Source organism: Microcebus murinus, chromosome 3, assembly GCF_040939455.1.
Source record: "Microcebus murinus isolate Inina chromosome 3, M.murinus_Inina_mat1.0, whole genome shotgun sequence".
In the NCBI taxonomy this organism is placed as follows: domain Eukaryota; kingdom Metazoa; phylum Chordata; class Mammalia; order Primates; family Cheirogaleidae; genus Microcebus; species Microcebus murinus.
In genome coordinates this window covers 61,475,059-61,490,600 of record NC_134106.1, presented here as the reverse complement: position 1 = coordinate 61,490,600, position 15,542 = coordinate 61,475,059, and the positions used below count along the sequence as shown (strand labels likewise).

Here is a 15,542-nt window from a genome sequence, read left to right as displayed (position 1 = left end):
GGCTTGAAGGAGTCACACAGGCGCATGCCAGGGCCACTCAGCCTCCAGACAGGACACTCTCCTCCACCTGACCTTCTCATTTCTATCTGTCCCTTTTTCTACATTTCAGGCTTCACAGTGATCAACTCAGAGGTACCTGGGACTCCTCTGCATGGACCCCTTCCATCATGACCCCCAGTCTCCACTGCACTCCCAGCAGGAGGAATGGGGTCACGGCCCTCCCTACTAACAGGTGAATGGATTCACCCACTTTTAGGACGCACAAAATGCCCCAACACCAAGAACCTCAGGAACACAGACACCCACAGGTCAGATGTCACACAGTTATACGAAGACCAGGGAATGCAGACACATCCAGACACAATCAAAGGGCATTTGCAAGAGCATCAACCAAGCACCAACCTCATGTCAGGCCCCACACCTGCAGCATGATATACCCTACCTTATCAGAACCAATGAGAGAGCAACTATTCATGCCCATTTTACGGATGGAGAAATTGGGATAGAGAGAGCACCTTGTCCAAGGTCACACAAGCCAGAAAGTGACTGGACAGAGTTATCACCACCCCTTCCCTTGCATGGTACAGTCAGGTCTGCTCTGTGTAGTTCTACAATTTTCATATCCACCTACCTCTTCGAGAGCCGGCAGAGGGTAGAGGGAGACGGGCTTCTCATCCTCCCTCACCATGGCTGTGTCCTGAATGAGGTCACTCTCCACAGGGCTTTACTTCAAAGCTCAGTTCAAGCCCTGCTTCCTCCAGGAAGCCTTCTCTAGTTACCCCAGTGCTCTGCCAGCCCGCAGCACTTCTAACGTTTCTCTTTTGCCACCTGATACTGCTATCTGTCTCTCTGTGTGTCCTGCATCCCCAACCAGGACGACTGGAGTCGTGCTTCTCCAAAGCCCTTGTGGGGTTTTGCCCAATGTTCATGCGCTGAAGGCACTTGGAATCAACTATGAGGGAAGTCTGTGACCTCCTTCCCGCTCCATCACACAAAGGATCCTGCCAAAAAAAAACCCCAACACCCCCTCCACCTTCAGAGCCTATGTTTGAAGTCCCTGGTGTCCACGCATCAATTTCCACCCAAGTAATTGCCGCCCATCACACACATCATCCCCTATATTTGAAACTCTTTGCGGTTGTCATGGGAACTGCCTTTGCCTTCATTCACTGATCAGGCCTCACAATTAGCTTTGGCAGCGGAAGTCTGTGTCAACGGCAATAGCAGGGAGAAGGAAGCCGAGGAGAAGCAGCAGGAGCAGCAGAAGAAAAGATGCTCCTTGCAGATGGAGCAAAACCAGACTAACCAAGGCACCCAGCGACGTCCGAGGGAAATGGGTCAGAGCCAGCCGACAACTCCATCCTCACGCTTCCACACCAAAAAGCATTCAGAAGGCACCCGGGGCATCCCAAGCTGACAGGCAGCAGGGGACATCCGCCTATACCCCGCATACCTCCTAGATGCTTGTGAGAAGGTCTTATATTCTGTGAACCTCATCAGGGTCTCCTTTCCCCCAAATTCAACAGCCTTGGACCACCACACGTTCCAGGATCCAAGCAAAATGACAAGGGACCGTACACTGTTGAGAAGGTGGGACACGGATGCTGAGCAGTTCAGAAACCTGAGGGCAGTCCCCGCAGAAGACTTCCAAGAGGAATTAACACAAAGTATCCAACCTTCCACCTCAAGGACCCTCAAGGGGCACTCAGCAGTCTGTCTGGGTCCTTTCCACACTCCTGCCACCAGCCACAAGCGTTCAAACAGCATTCCTACACACTGCAGCTTTGGGGAGACATTTCCCTCTTCCTGGAAGTCCCACCGTCCTTCACATCTCACTACAATGAAATTCTCAACACATGTTCCTTCTCTTCCCCGGCTAAAAGGTGACTAGGGCCAGTCTCTGCCCTCAAGGCGGCACTCCCTCATAGCCCAACCAGACTGTACTGTAATTACTTGTTTCCACGCTTGTCTCCCTCCCCACGCAGTGAGCTCATTAAGGGCAGAGTTAATGCTTCCCCCTTTACCAGCAGCTCAGGCTCAGCGTGGCACCTTGCAAACAGCGAGTCCCAAAGCAAAGTGTGCTGAATGGGGCCAGGAAGGCAACTTGCACGTCCACAGGTCAAAGCAGATGGTGTTCTTCCTCTGGAAACTGAAGCAGCACCAGAGAGAAGAGCTGCCCTCCTCCAGTACAAGGGGCTTTGTAGGTCCTGGGACCCAGGAAACATGCCAGGAAGGTGTCTCTCCCCCTTGTCCTCCTACCACCACCCCTCAACAACCCACACACACTGCACCCAGCCCATCCTGCAGCATGAACCCGATACAGACAGGACCCAGCCCTCACATAAGGCTGCCATCCCACGCTCCTCTGGGGCTCCAGGGTCATTCTCAGCATCCTTACGGGAACTGGGGCACCCAGAGCTTACCCTTAAAGGGCAAATCAATAAAAGTAAGACCAGAGAAAAGAAGACAGGAGAGAGCCTGCCCACAAGAATGGCTATGAAGCAGAACAAACTCTAGTCCAGTACTTTGTTACTTGTTTTTGACCCAGCATCTCCACACCTCCTTCCTGAGGCTTTCCCCAGCACTAATTAGGAGGGCAGAGGGTTATGAGGACACCCAAAGTCCAGCCAATGCCCTCAAATGACTCCATCCAATGCAACTCCCCTTCCATTCTGAGAAGCTACAATTTGCTGCTCTAACAGCAGTGGGAAGCACATTGTTTTATCCACTAACTTCCCAGTTAGGAGTGCAGGAGGTGGAACACAGCAGTGTTGCAATTTGAACAAGTCAGAGCCAGCAATGCAGTAACAGAGCCACCCAAGAGCACCCCAGCCTATGCTTGTGCTAGCTGAAGGAACCAAGCAATCCCCACACCCGTGCTCACCTGAAAGCCAGCCAGTTATCCATACTGGGCTGCTGGCTTTCTCCCAGACTCCCCTCAGTGATTAATAAAAACTCAGGTTAATCAGATTTCTTATGCAAATGGCAGGAGAAGAGGCCACCACAGAGTGGAGACTCCAGGTGTGAGAGCAGCCTCAGGCAGAAGCCCACAGCAACCCTAAAAGACTCTCCCAGAAACAACCCCCCAGGCTCAGAAGGAAGATAAAGGGGTCTCATTCCTTTTCATTACAGTCTCTCTTCCTGAGCATTCTGCCCTCATTCCGCAAGGGAGCGATAAAGAAGTGAAGGTGAATGGGGCAGGGAGTAAGCGACAACTGCTGAGACCCGGGATGTGGTCTTCCAACCCACCCAGTAGCCACTCTACCTTCTCCAGAACAGGACAACCCAAGACACACAAGGGATGGCTCTGGGTGGGGCCCATGAAGTAAGTTTGGGGCTAGAAACCAACATGAACAAGGTTCTCCAGGGCTGCTACTCAAGGCTGCAGGTGGGGAGGAGTCATTTCCCCCACCCTCCCTCGCTAAGGATCCCCAGAGAGCCAGTGGGTAGAGGGCCACACCTCACTCTGTTGCTATTCTTTCCCCTAGAGCAGATAAGTATAAAACCCAGCCTGTGCCATCAAGGAGAAGCAATGGGTCAGAACCCAGGAAAGTACTATCCCCTTCCACAGACCTCACCATTTACCCTGGCATATGGGCCAGGATCCTAAACCAAAAAATCCTAGACAGCAGCCAATCTAGCAGCTATTTCCCCAACTTAGAGAGAGGTCTAGGTGAGGGTTCAGGGACCACACAGGGACACTCTGCAGCTTGCAGCCCTGTCCAACAGAACTTCCTGCAGCAGTAGAAATGTTGTCTATCTGCACTGCGCTGTCTGTCCAATACATGAGCCACTAACCACATGTGGCTGGCAATCACTTGAAAGGTGACCAGTGTGACTGAGTTACTGAATGTAATTTAAATTAATTTAAATTTAAATAGCCATCCGTGGCTGACAGCTCAGGTAGAGTATGCTTCTTAAATATGGGGAAGTCATGAATACTCCTGACAATACTCCTGAGAATTAGGTCTAACATTAAGTCTAGAACTTAACCAAAAATGTGGCCTAAGATAGATGTTCCTTCCACAGTGTAGTCATCTAAGGAAAATGAAAACAGACCTGATGTTATAGTCTTAGCAAGAGACCACCGAACATGGGCCCCACCCCCCTTACAGAGGGGGGTCCTCATAACATCCCTGCTGGTCAGCACCCAGACACGTACAGGCACAGGGAACACAGGACCTCCCAGGGCTAACTCTTCAGCGGTGGAACAGCTGTAAATATTAGACAATTCTTTTTTTTAACGTGAGTTCACTCGGCCTATTAGTAACTTTCACTCACTAATAAAACTTCTGTGTACTCCTGCTTATGAAGGAACTGACCTCCTCTTGCACACAAGATTTGCCTTAGCCTGTGTTCCTCTACTCATTCGCAAGCTGAACAGCCCTGTTTCCTTCAATTGTCCTGCCTGTGACCACTCCAACAGATTTCAAGATAGGCTAATGTTCTTTTTAGAGTTTTCAGTTCTTTCTACCTGCTAGGAAGCCAGGATTCATACATGTCTTTTATAAAACAAGTACAGGACTTTCCATTTACCCTGATTAAACCCCACTGAGTCTTGCTAGGGCACACTGTAACCCCTTGTTCTATCATTCAACTTAGTAGCTGCACCACCACCACCCACCGCTCTGACACACCTACTACCTACACCTCACACAGATAGGGCACACATATTCCCTTTTTTAAGTAAAGGGATAGAGAAAGAACACATCCCTTCTGCTCCATAAGCTCCAGACCCTTCCATGAGACCCAAAATTCCACAGACACACCCCTCTGCACAACCAGCACCATCTACTACTCCTACGGGGCTCCAACCTCCTGAATTGGGTGCTAGTGGCCAACATCTCCTGAGAGCCCTCTCTCCTCACTGTCCTCAGAACACAAGTTCCTAAAAGGTTTTACTGATAACTCACTAGACTAAAAGAAAACCAATTCCAGAAGAATAAACACGGCATAAGTCTCAAGAGGGTCTTGTCTCCTTGGCTTACAGGGTAAAAAAAAATGGGTTGGAGCGTCCTCTTTACTCTCCAAGGCAACTGGAATTCTCTGCCTGTTCATCATGACTGATTTCTGTCCCCTTCTCTAGTCACAGAAGTGCTGTAGACCAGCTCCTCAAATTCTCACGGACATACAAATCACCTGGGGATCTGGGTCAAGTGCGAATTCTGATTCAGCAGGCCTGGGCTAGGGCTGGAGATTCTGCGGTTCTAACAAGCTCCCAGGTGGTGCCAATGCTGCTGGGCCCCGAGTAGCAAGGTGGAAGTGAGGCTGTGAACCACTCAGGTGCCCCAAGATTTAGGTGAGCAATTTACAATAGCAGAAGTCCAGTAGGCGCCAATCGCCTCAGACTCTCATCTGCACCAGAGGGTCTCCATGCTAACTACACGTTAGATACACCTGGGGAGCCCCCAGGCCAATTTGGTCCACCTAAGATCAATTAAATCAGAATAGGGGATTAGGACCCAGACACTGGTTTGTTGCTTTAAGTTTTCCAGGTGATCCCAACGTGGAACTCTGATCTGCACAGTTAATAAAAAGATTGAACAGGGTATTTATTGGTGCTCTCCTTTTAGTCAAAAACTGGACCTCTGATCTGTATAGCAGGAGTTACCGTTATTTATTTGCAGAAGTACAGATATATCACATTGACTGTACTACTTTGTAAAGAACCACAAAGACCCCCAATATTTACCACTTGCCTCTCTAAAGTCTCACAAATCACCTTTTTCACCACCACAATCTTCACATAAGATTGTTAATCTGTTCTAAAACTGTCAAAAACTGAAATCAAACTTATGTGTTGATAATTTCCAAAATCTTTTACAAGTGGGACTTTTTGCCCACCTCTGGTCCTTTGGCCCTCTTTTAATCATCATAATTCTAGAAAGATTGAGATTCTGACAGCAGATCTGAAGGTGTTCTGTAGGGAACGAATGATTCAGACCCAGGTAGGGTAGCTGGCTGGCTCTTGTTTCCCAACTTATACCTTCTAACACAACAGTGACCCAGTGGCTGCTCACTCTCTCTGTCCCTAGGTATGCTCCTCAAAGTTGTGAGCTTGCCTCTTACTTCTGGTTCTTGCTGGGAATTCGTAAAAAGACACTGTCATGAGCACTTTCCACCAGCCTCAGAACATTCTGGCCACTGGACTTCCCTATGCTGCTCAGGCCACTCTTCAATCTGCCTTCTGTGCCACGGACTTCCTTCACATACAGAGAATGGCCTTTTATCACCTGCATTCATGACAGAGCAGCACATGCAGCCACATAGACGGTTCAGTCCTTCCACTACCTTCCTCCTGAGGCTACCATTCATGACTGTTCTATCAGCACTTCCTTTTTATTTTTTTTTTTATTTTTTTTTTTTTTGAGACAGAGTCTCGCTTTGTTGCACAGGCTAGAGTGAGTGCCGTGGCGTCAGCCTAGCTCACAGCAACCTCAAACTCCTGGGCTCAAGCGATCCTCCTGCCTCAGCCTCCCAAGTAGCTGGGACTACAGGCATGCACCACCATGCCCGGCTAATTTTTTGTATATATATTAGTTGGCCAATTAATTTCTTTCTGTTTATAGTAGAGACGGGGTCTCGCTCTTGCTCGGGCTGGTTTTGAACTCCTGACCTCCAGCAATCCGCCCGCCTCGGCCTCCCAGAGAGCTAGGATTACAGGCGTGAGCCACCGCGCCCGGCCAGCACTTCCTTTTTAAAAAGCAAACTTATTCCCCCCCCCCCCCCCCAGCTAACTTCCCTTTTAGTCTTTGGCCATGGGGTTAAAAACTGCTTGCATTTGAAAGACAATTTTCTAAGATCTACAGTAAACACTTCCCCTTGCCCAGCCTTCTCTCAGGCTTCACAAATGCTAAGGTGGGGTCCCTTTCTCTGATGCCCCCAGGCAATTCTCCCTTCCCTGCTGGAAACTGGGGCTGGCCTGCAAGCATCCCTCCCTTGCAGCAGGCTGGGCAAGGATTCATCAGGTGTTCGGATACAGTTCAAAGACCCCAAATTCCAAAGATGCTTGTAAAGAAATCCGTTTCCGGCCAGGCGTGGTGGCCAGGCGTGGTGGCTCACGCCTGTAATCCTAGCTCTCTGGGAGGCCGAGGCGGGCGGATTGCTCGAGGTCAGGAGTTCAAAACCAGCCTGAGCAAGCGCGAGACCCGTCTCTACTATAAATAGAAAGAAATTAATTGGCCAACTAATATATACAAAAAATTAGCCGGTCATGGTGGCGAATGCCTGTAGTCCCAGCTACTTGGGAGGCTGAGGCAGGAGGATTACTTGAGCCAGGAGTTTGAGGTTGCTGTGAGCTAGGCTGACGCCACGGCACTCACTCTAGCCTGGGCAACAAAGCGAGACTCTGTCTCAAAAAAAAAAAAAAAAAATACTAAAAAAAAAAAATTGTCCTTGTAATGCCTGGGCTAAAAAAAAAAAAAAAAAAAAAGAAATCCGTTTCCACCACTTGGCCCAGAGCTAGAAAGTGTACTCACACAGTATAGCTTTTCATTTCTCTCATTTTTCACCCATAACATTCTCAGCCATGCTTCCAACCTTAGGTGTACATTTTTCTACACAAGTTTTTCTTCATAAAGGGTCCTTCTCCTCCTCTACCATTTATTTACTTCCCTCACCCATAGGCAACTTTTCAGTCAGGCCCAGAGCCATGGTGGCTCCTCGCTCCTCACTGCCCAGCCTCCTTCTCCTTCCTGCAAAGAGGTGGCAAACTCCTCCCCCTCCGCCTGGCCCTGTGGTTCTGTCCCATGGTTCTTCCACAAGCAAGCCAGGGGATGTCTTGAAATAAATGTTTTAATTTGTATTGCATCTTTACAACACAGAGACTGACTAATGCACAGCTGTCATGCATAAAGATCAATTCTTTTCTAAACATTCCAGAAATGTTTTGACACCACGCATTGATTACCTACTATGTGCCAGATATTATGTATATTTTATCTCATTTAATCCCCACAACAACCCTACAAAGAAGGGTTACCCCATCTTACAACTGAAAACAAAAGCTGAAGAGATTGTGCACCCCAGTTCCCAAGATAGTAAAGACACAGCACTCGGTTTCGGTTCTGAGCCCTACTGTGCGCCTCCACACTCACCAAATCCTACTTTTCTAATCAGCCATCTTCATTGCACTACCAAGCCACCACTCAGCTAATAAGAATGTGAAATCCAACAGCTTTGACATCAGCCTAGGATCTAAATCCTTCCTGGAACTGGGAAGGAAGACCACAGTACAGGAGGGAACCCCTTCACATGTGTTACACTGCCAACCTGCCCCAACCTCACATGAGGACCCAGAGAAGTAGTCACCAGCCCTGATGGAGACCTGTCTTTAATCTTAAAACACTACTTTTCTCTGAGTAGGTGGATTCCCTGCACATGGCCCCAAGCCCACTGGGAAAGAGTGAGGAGTAGGGAAAGTCGAAAAGCCCAAGATAATCTTCCCTCCCTTACAAAGCAGCAGTCAGCAGAGAGCTCAAACGAAGCTCCAAAGACAGTGGGAGAGGCCGGGCGTGGTGGCTCATGCCTGTAATCCTAGCATTCTGGAAGGCCAAAGCGGGTGGATCATTTGAGCTCAGGGTTCAAGACCAGCCTGAGTGAGAGCAGCTTGAGCAAAACCAAGACCCTGTCTCTACCAAAAATAGAAAAAGAAAAAAAAAAAAAAAAGTTACCCGGGCATGGTGGTACATGCCTGTAGTCCCAGCTACTGGGGAGGCTGAGGCAGGAGGATCGCTTGAGTCCAGGAGTTTGAGGTTGCTGTGAACTAGGTTGACACCATGGCACTCTAGCTGGGGCAACAGAGTGAGACTCTGCCTAAAAAAACCAAAAACTAAAAAAATAAATAAAAATAAAACAAAGGCGGCTAGGAGAGATGAAGAAAGGATGGAAGCAAGGAAAGAGTGCTCAGAGCAGCAGCACCACTCTCACAAAGAGGAAACATCAGGGAGCAGAGATGCAAGCACATGGTCTTACTTCCAAGAGGCTCCTAGGATGCAGCAACCTGCCCTACCGGAAGAGTCAGGGCCAAAACAACTTCCACAATCCTGGGACATGTTTCCTCTACTACATGGCTGCTAAGATCTAATGGTTAAGCCTGGCAGTCCCCAACAGCTGCTAAATACTACGCCTGTCCTCGGACCACATCTGCTTAGGTAGTCTCTCAAAGCATGTCTCAGCTTTGTGACTATGCCAGAAATATGCTCATTAATTGGAGTGTAGCCTGGACAGTGGCCCCCAGGCTTTCAACCTTCATGGACGAAAAAAAAAAAATTATGGAGACAGACACTAGTTCACATTTTGTATTTTACCAAGACTGTTTTTTTTTCTTGCACTGTCACCTGGGCAAGTGCAGTGGCACAATCATAGCTCACAGCAGCCTCCAACTCCTGGGCTCAAGCAATCCTCCTGCCTCAGCTTCCCAAGTAGCTGGGACTATAGGCATGTGCCACCATGCCTGGCTAATTTTTTCTATTTTTTGGTAGAGACAGGGTCTTACTATGTTGCCCAAGCTGGTCTTGAACTTCTGGGTCTCTAGTTATCCTCCTGCCTTGGCCTCCCAAAGGGCTAGGATTACAGGCATGAGTCACTGTGCCAAAAAAGAAAAAAAAAAGGCCGGGAGTGGTGGCTCATGCCTGTAATCCTAGCACTCTGGGAGGCTGAGGCCCCCTCCCCAACTGCTCAAGGTCAGGAGTTCAAAACCAGCCTGAGCAAGAGCAAGACACCGTCTCTACTATAAAATAGAAAGAAATTAATTGGCCAACTAAAAATATATAGAAAAAATTAGCCAGGTATGGTGGCACATGCCTGTAGTCCCAGTGACTTGGGAGGCTGAGGCAATAGGATTGCTTCAGCCAGGAGTTTGAGGTTGCTGTGAGCTAGGCTGATGCCATGGCACTCACTCTAGCCTGGGCAACAGAGTGAGACTCTGTCTCAAAAAAAAAAAAAAAAAAAAAAAAAAATCTACTTTCTGTCAACGTGTTCATGTCATAAAAGAAAACACGTTTTAAACATCCAGAAGTAGAAAGGCCCTATCCTATGGAAAAAGTACTGCTCTTTAAGTCAAAGAAGCTAACTTTATGAAAAAACTCACCCCATTGTCTCCTTTTCACTTTTTCTCCAAAAACAGAACTCCACTGTGGGCCAGCACTACTCCACAGTACAGATCAGCGTGTGCACCCAGACAGGACATCCAGCCACATCTTACCTGACCCAAGGGGCCTAAATGGGGCAGCTGGCCATGGCAAGGTCCACAGGGATGCAGACATCTCTCAACAGGATTGTCTCTAAGCATCAGCCAACCCAGACCCACAGTATCTTAACCAAGACCACTCGGCAGCTTACACACAAGTATGACAGGGCCCTGGCCTCACTCCCAGCCCCTTTCACACAGGTATGCCCTGCTGTTGCCAACAGAGGCACTTAAACACTGTACACAAGGACCACTGGTTCCGAGAACATCTAGACCAGAAAACTCAAAGTCCTTACCCCTCGGTTTTGATTACAAGAGGAACTGAGACAAAGGGGGTGGGGGGAAAAAAGGAACACTAGAAAGAAGGAAGCAAAGGAATCAAGCTTTATGAAGTAGACTAGGCAGGTCCTCCTTACACCAACACACCAGATCTCATGCCCAGAAGTAAAGCCTACCCCTGGTCCTGCCTCCTTTCAATAGTGACCCACAGGGCACAGGACCAGCAAAATGCTAACTCCCCCCCAACACCAGCAACATAAATAGGCTGGACACCGCCTCCGGGGCTGGGATGGGGAGCTGCAGATGTGATCCAGATGTCTGCTTTAATCAGAGACAAGGAAAACAGGGCTCCCAGTCTGCACTCCCGCATCATGACGTATGGCTTCCACAGGGAGTGGACGAGAGAAGGTGAGAAGGCACAGGAACATCCAGCAACCCCACTTCCCTGCCCCCAACACCTGGATCTTTCTTCCTAGCCACTGGACCACAGGCCCACCAGCCCGCGACACAGCTCTGCACTCAGCGGTCAGGGAAACCCTGAGCGCAAGCCGCCAGACCATTGCCGCCACAGGTGCCCCAGCCCTCGGAAGCACAGCAGTTCCCAGCCCAGCTAGAAGGGGCTTCAAAAGCCATCAAGTACAACTCCCAAGGGGAAGACAGGCACAGAGAGGGGGCCCGAGTTGTCTGTGCCCTTGGACAAATGCGTGGCAGAGCTGGGGGAGCCCTACAAACAGCGCAGGCCTCCGTCTCTGTCCAGCGCCAATTCTGCTGCCTGGAGCAACCTCAGCCGCTACACCGCTACTCCCAAGCTGCTCAACTTCGCTAGTCCCTACTTCTGCCAACTCTCCGCTATCGCGGCTGCCACCAACCTCAAGTCCGCAGTCCGCCAGCAGAATGGAAGGGAAAGTTGGCCAATGCAGGGTTCACTGTCCCTTCTTTTCCCTCCCACCCCCAATCGAGTTGGTCTCATCCCAACTCCTTCCTTCTTCTACCCTGACACCCGCCGAATAAAGGGAGTACTCCTCCCTGAGGTTGACAGCATCTCAAAAGTACATCATTCCTTGGTGCAATTAGTATCTGAGCGCCTACTACCTGCCAAGGAAATGTGCCAGGTCCTTAGAACACAGATAAAAAGTCTTTGACTTCAAGAAGTACTCAGTACATTAGGGAACCCAAATCAGGGGTTTCTCACTAAATTCCCAGTTTCAACTGGTTTCCTTGACATCTAAGAAAAACGATGGTACCCAAGAAAAGAATTAGGGAAATGTCCCACTCCAGCACCCTGTCACTCTAGAGCCGTCTCCAAATCCATTAGCCTCCATCCCTTATCTGACACCATCACTGCCCAAGTCGCCCAAGCATACTGTGACCTTGAAATACAACATCTGAGGCTTCAAGCAGCAGGACGAGAAACTTCTAGAGATAAAGCAAGACGTCAAACGCAAACTTCAGAGATGGGAGTGCTAGCTAGAGGCGTCTGCGACCCAGTTACTCTTATACAGTGGATAGCCCTGCAAAGGAACCCACACCAGCTTCCAATGTCAGTTACACTTCTATTCAAAACTGTACCAAAAGGATCAAAAACGGGAGAATGGGCTTAACCCGACAAGCCTTTAACAAGACTCCAGTGATTACAGCGCCCTCAAGGCAGGCAGAGGGTAGCCTAGCAAGGGCCAGCTTACCTCCTTGAGAAGCCCCACTTTTTTCTTCAGCACCTCACACTTGCGCAGTTTGCAGATCTGGTGTGTGCGACGGTTGGTACAGCTAGTGCAAGCCCCGCAGTTTTCCAGCCGCCGGCAAGGCTCACAAGTACCACACCGCTTCCGTTTCTTCCGCCCATCTCCGCCCCCTCGGAGCTGGGGGTCACTCCCGGCCATGGGAAGCCCAGGCCCTGCGAAGCCCCCTACCATCACCTGGCCCTGAGGAAAGTCATAAAGGCCAGGCAGGTCTGGCTGGACCGCCAGGGGCACCTGAAACTGGCTCATGATGCTGCCAGAGGTGGGCGCATAGGTGCTGGGGTAGAACCACAGTCCAATTTCCTGCTGCCGGCAAAGGCCACCAACAGGTCCTTCTCTCCTAAAACAGTCAAGAGTCTACAGGGATGAAGAATGAAGTAGCTTCAGTCTCCCAGATGGGTGCCTCTTCTCCACCCCTCTTCACCTCCTCTGCAGCAGTCTGATAGGGCTCCGTTGGGGGCCACTTTCCCACCTGCTGGGGCCCAGGATCTGGGGGAGGAAACCGGCAGCAGCCCCCAGAGAAAGGATCATCTTGGCTGGGTGGGTTCTTCACCCTCACCCACCCTGAACCCAGGCATGAGGTGAGCAGGTGGATGTGCGGCTGGGGCAGGGCAGGTGAGGAGTTTCTCCTGGTATTTCTCCTCCAGGGTCAGCGCTGCCTGAAACAGAGATAGAAAGGGGAAGCGCATCACTCAGTGCTCAGGGACAACTTTCACGTGTTACCTCTTCCTGCTTCTGGGAAGAGGAAATGGGGGAAGAGAAGGGGCTTGCTCAAACGAAGTCCTGCCCAGCACCCACTCTCTGAGGGAGGCGGCCTAAGGCCAGATGGGGTGCTTAGGGGTCTGGACGACGAACTCACTGGGGTGGTCAAGGTGAGATTTCTAAGAAAGTTGCCCTCTGCCCTACCACCACCGGCTTGTGAAAGTTTCACCGAAATTTCCCCGCACACCCCTCGCTGGAGGCCGCTGGGCCCTCGCGAGGGAGCAGAGGTTTCAAAATAAAGTTTGCTGAGAGCCTCGCTTGGCGGGGCTGCCCCGGACGCCCCCGGCACAGAAGCGGCCTGGAGGTGGGGGCGCGCCCGGGGGCAGCCCCCGCCCGCCGCCCCGCCGCGCCCGGAGCGCGGACAGCCAGCCGGCCCGACGGGGGAGGGCTGCCCGCGCGGCCGAGGGGGCGCGGGGAGGGGGGCGCGCTCGAGCCGCGGGCCGGGCCGTGCGCGCGCCGCCGCTCGGGCTCCTTTGTTCTGGGGCCTCCGCTGCTCGGCTCCGGCGGCTCCGCAGCCCCCGCCCCGCCCCGCCGCCCCCGCCCGGCTCCGCTACACTGTTACCCGCAGCACCCGCGCCCGGTCCCCCGCAACAAAGTAGCTGCCCCCCCCCCGGCGGTCCCGGGCCCCCCCCTCGCCGCCACGCCGCCCCTCCCCCACCCCGGAGCCGGAAAGGCACCGACTGCACCGACCTGCCCGCCGCCTCCGGGGCGGAGCGCACAAAGGGGCAAAGTTTCCCGGCCCGCGCCGCCGCCGCTACCACCGTCGCGGCCGCCGCCGCCACCTGGGGCGCCCGCCTCCCGGAGCGCCCGGCCCGGCTGAGCTCGGCGCGCAGAGCCCCCCGCCCGGGCCGAGGAGGGGACGGCGCAGGAGGAAGGAAGAGGCAGCGGCGGCCGCGGCGGCAGCAGCAGCTATGAAGGCGTCCGCGGGACTCCCCGCCCCCCGCGCGCCGCGGCACGTGCTCGCCCGGGGACTCCCCCGCCCGGGAGGGCGCGCACGTGCGGCCGGGCCGAGCCCCGCCGAGCCCTGCAGGCCCAGCCGCCGCCCCCCCTCCGGCCCCGGGCCGCACTAGGTGGGAGTTCCCGCGGAGGGGGAGGGGTCGGAGCTGGCTGCCTGGGAGCGGGTGGGGGCAGGGTCCGGCTCGGCCGCGGGGCTTTGCACCTGCAGTACCTCCCCCCCCCCCCCGTGGGACCTCCCGGGACGCAGCTACCGCCTTCCGGCTGGCCGCCCGGGCCCTCGGGCGGTACTGCAGCGGGGGCCCGGCAAGGCAGGGTGGGCACGCGGACCTCCCAGCCTAGGCCCTCCGCCACGCCGCCCTCGGTGTCCCCACTTCCTGCCACTCCCTGCGGGCCCGAGCGGTCCGGGACGGCCCCGGCGCTCCCAGGAGCCTTGGGCTTCGGGCCCGACTGACCCCCCTGCCCGGGCAGCTGCTCGCTCATTCCAAGGCAGGACAATGGGGGACATCGCGCGTTTGCGTACCGAGTCAACCCGGCTGGCAAGAAGGGGGTGTTCGGGGGCAGAGGCTGTGGGCACCCTCGCAGGGGTCACGGCCGAGTGCCCTGCCCAGGGAGACCCCAGGGCCCTGCCATCGAAAGCCTCCCCTGCGCTCGGTTCTTTCGCGTCGAAAACAAAGACTAATCCGATACCCCCGCCCTGCCTCCCAGAGGAGGGGTAACGGGTGCGTCGCGGAGGGTAACCGAGCAGGACAGTGTACAAGAGAGAGGCTCGGACAGCCTCCGAGGGGGCCGTGGCGTGACCGAGCCCTAGAACCTGGCGCAGACACTTTGAAAAGTCACCCTGGGCTATGTTCCAGGCAGAGGGTAAGGGGCAAGGCGCAAAAATTTTTCCAAGTTGCTAAACTGTCCGTTCTCTCTGCTGCTTTTTTTTTTCCCCTCACCTGTTGTGCAGGCCAAGTTGAAATTCCAGGTTAGATTAATTCAGCTCCACCCATCTGGACCGACTGCCAGGCTGGTGCCTGCAGCTGCCTTCCTCCTACCTGGGTTGCAGGGGAGAAGGGTGGGTCTCTGACACACGCGCACACACATGGGCAAGTCCTGGCAGAAACAGCCACAGGGCAGACTGGCCTGACCAGTTCGGGCAGTGCTCACGGAGCCAGGTACCTGGCAGGCGTCCCCACCCGGCTGAAGCTAACAACTCAGCCAGAACTGGAAAAAGAGCATTCGGCCGGCTATTTAGAAGGGGGGAAAAAGAAGTAACTGATCTGAAGTAGCGCTGTCCAGAAAGCCCTAGGCGGTAGAAGCCCGGGCTCTGTCTGAACTTCCCTTTCGCAGGCCTGATTTTGACAGCCGGCTCCAGTGGCCAGGTTGTCAGCTGTGGGGTGGGTGGTAAACATGGCTGCAATATCCACTTCCTACTGTGGCCTTTGGGAAGACTAAAGAGTTTCTGTTCAGGAAAGTAAGACTAGAACGAAGAAGAAATACCAGTAGAGTGTAATTTTCAATCAAATAGGAGAACAGGCAGTGGACTTGCAACCTTGTTTTTAATGTAATAAATTTTTAATGTTTTCAATGTGGAAAATACAGATAATTAGAAGAAAAAATGACCCAGATACAACCAT

The 15,542-nt window shown here is 52.7% G+C and overlaps 1 protein-coding gene across 2 annotated transcripts in view; it reads right to left on the bottom strand.

Annotated features, from left to right (window-relative positions):
• Positions 1-13,748, bottom strand: part of TET3 (tet methylcytosine dioxygenase 3) — a 108,974-nt gene extending 95,226 nt beyond the window's left edge. Inside the window, exons 1-2 of one of the 2 annotated variants that reach the window (XM_012788657.3) lie at positions 13,657-13,748; positions 12,151-12,863 (exon numbers count right to left, since the gene is read on the bottom strand). In XM_012788657.3, the coding sequence (XP_012644111.2) occupies positions 12,151-12,453 (303 nt within the window). In that variant the 5' untranslated portion in view covers positions 12,454-12,863; positions 13,657-13,748. Of the gene's footprint in view, positions 1-12,150; positions 13,179-13,656 lie in introns of those variants that run through there. The other variant, XM_076000893.1, reaches the window with a different exon arrangement.
• Between the last annotated feature and the right edge of the window lie 1,794 nt (positions 13,749-15,542).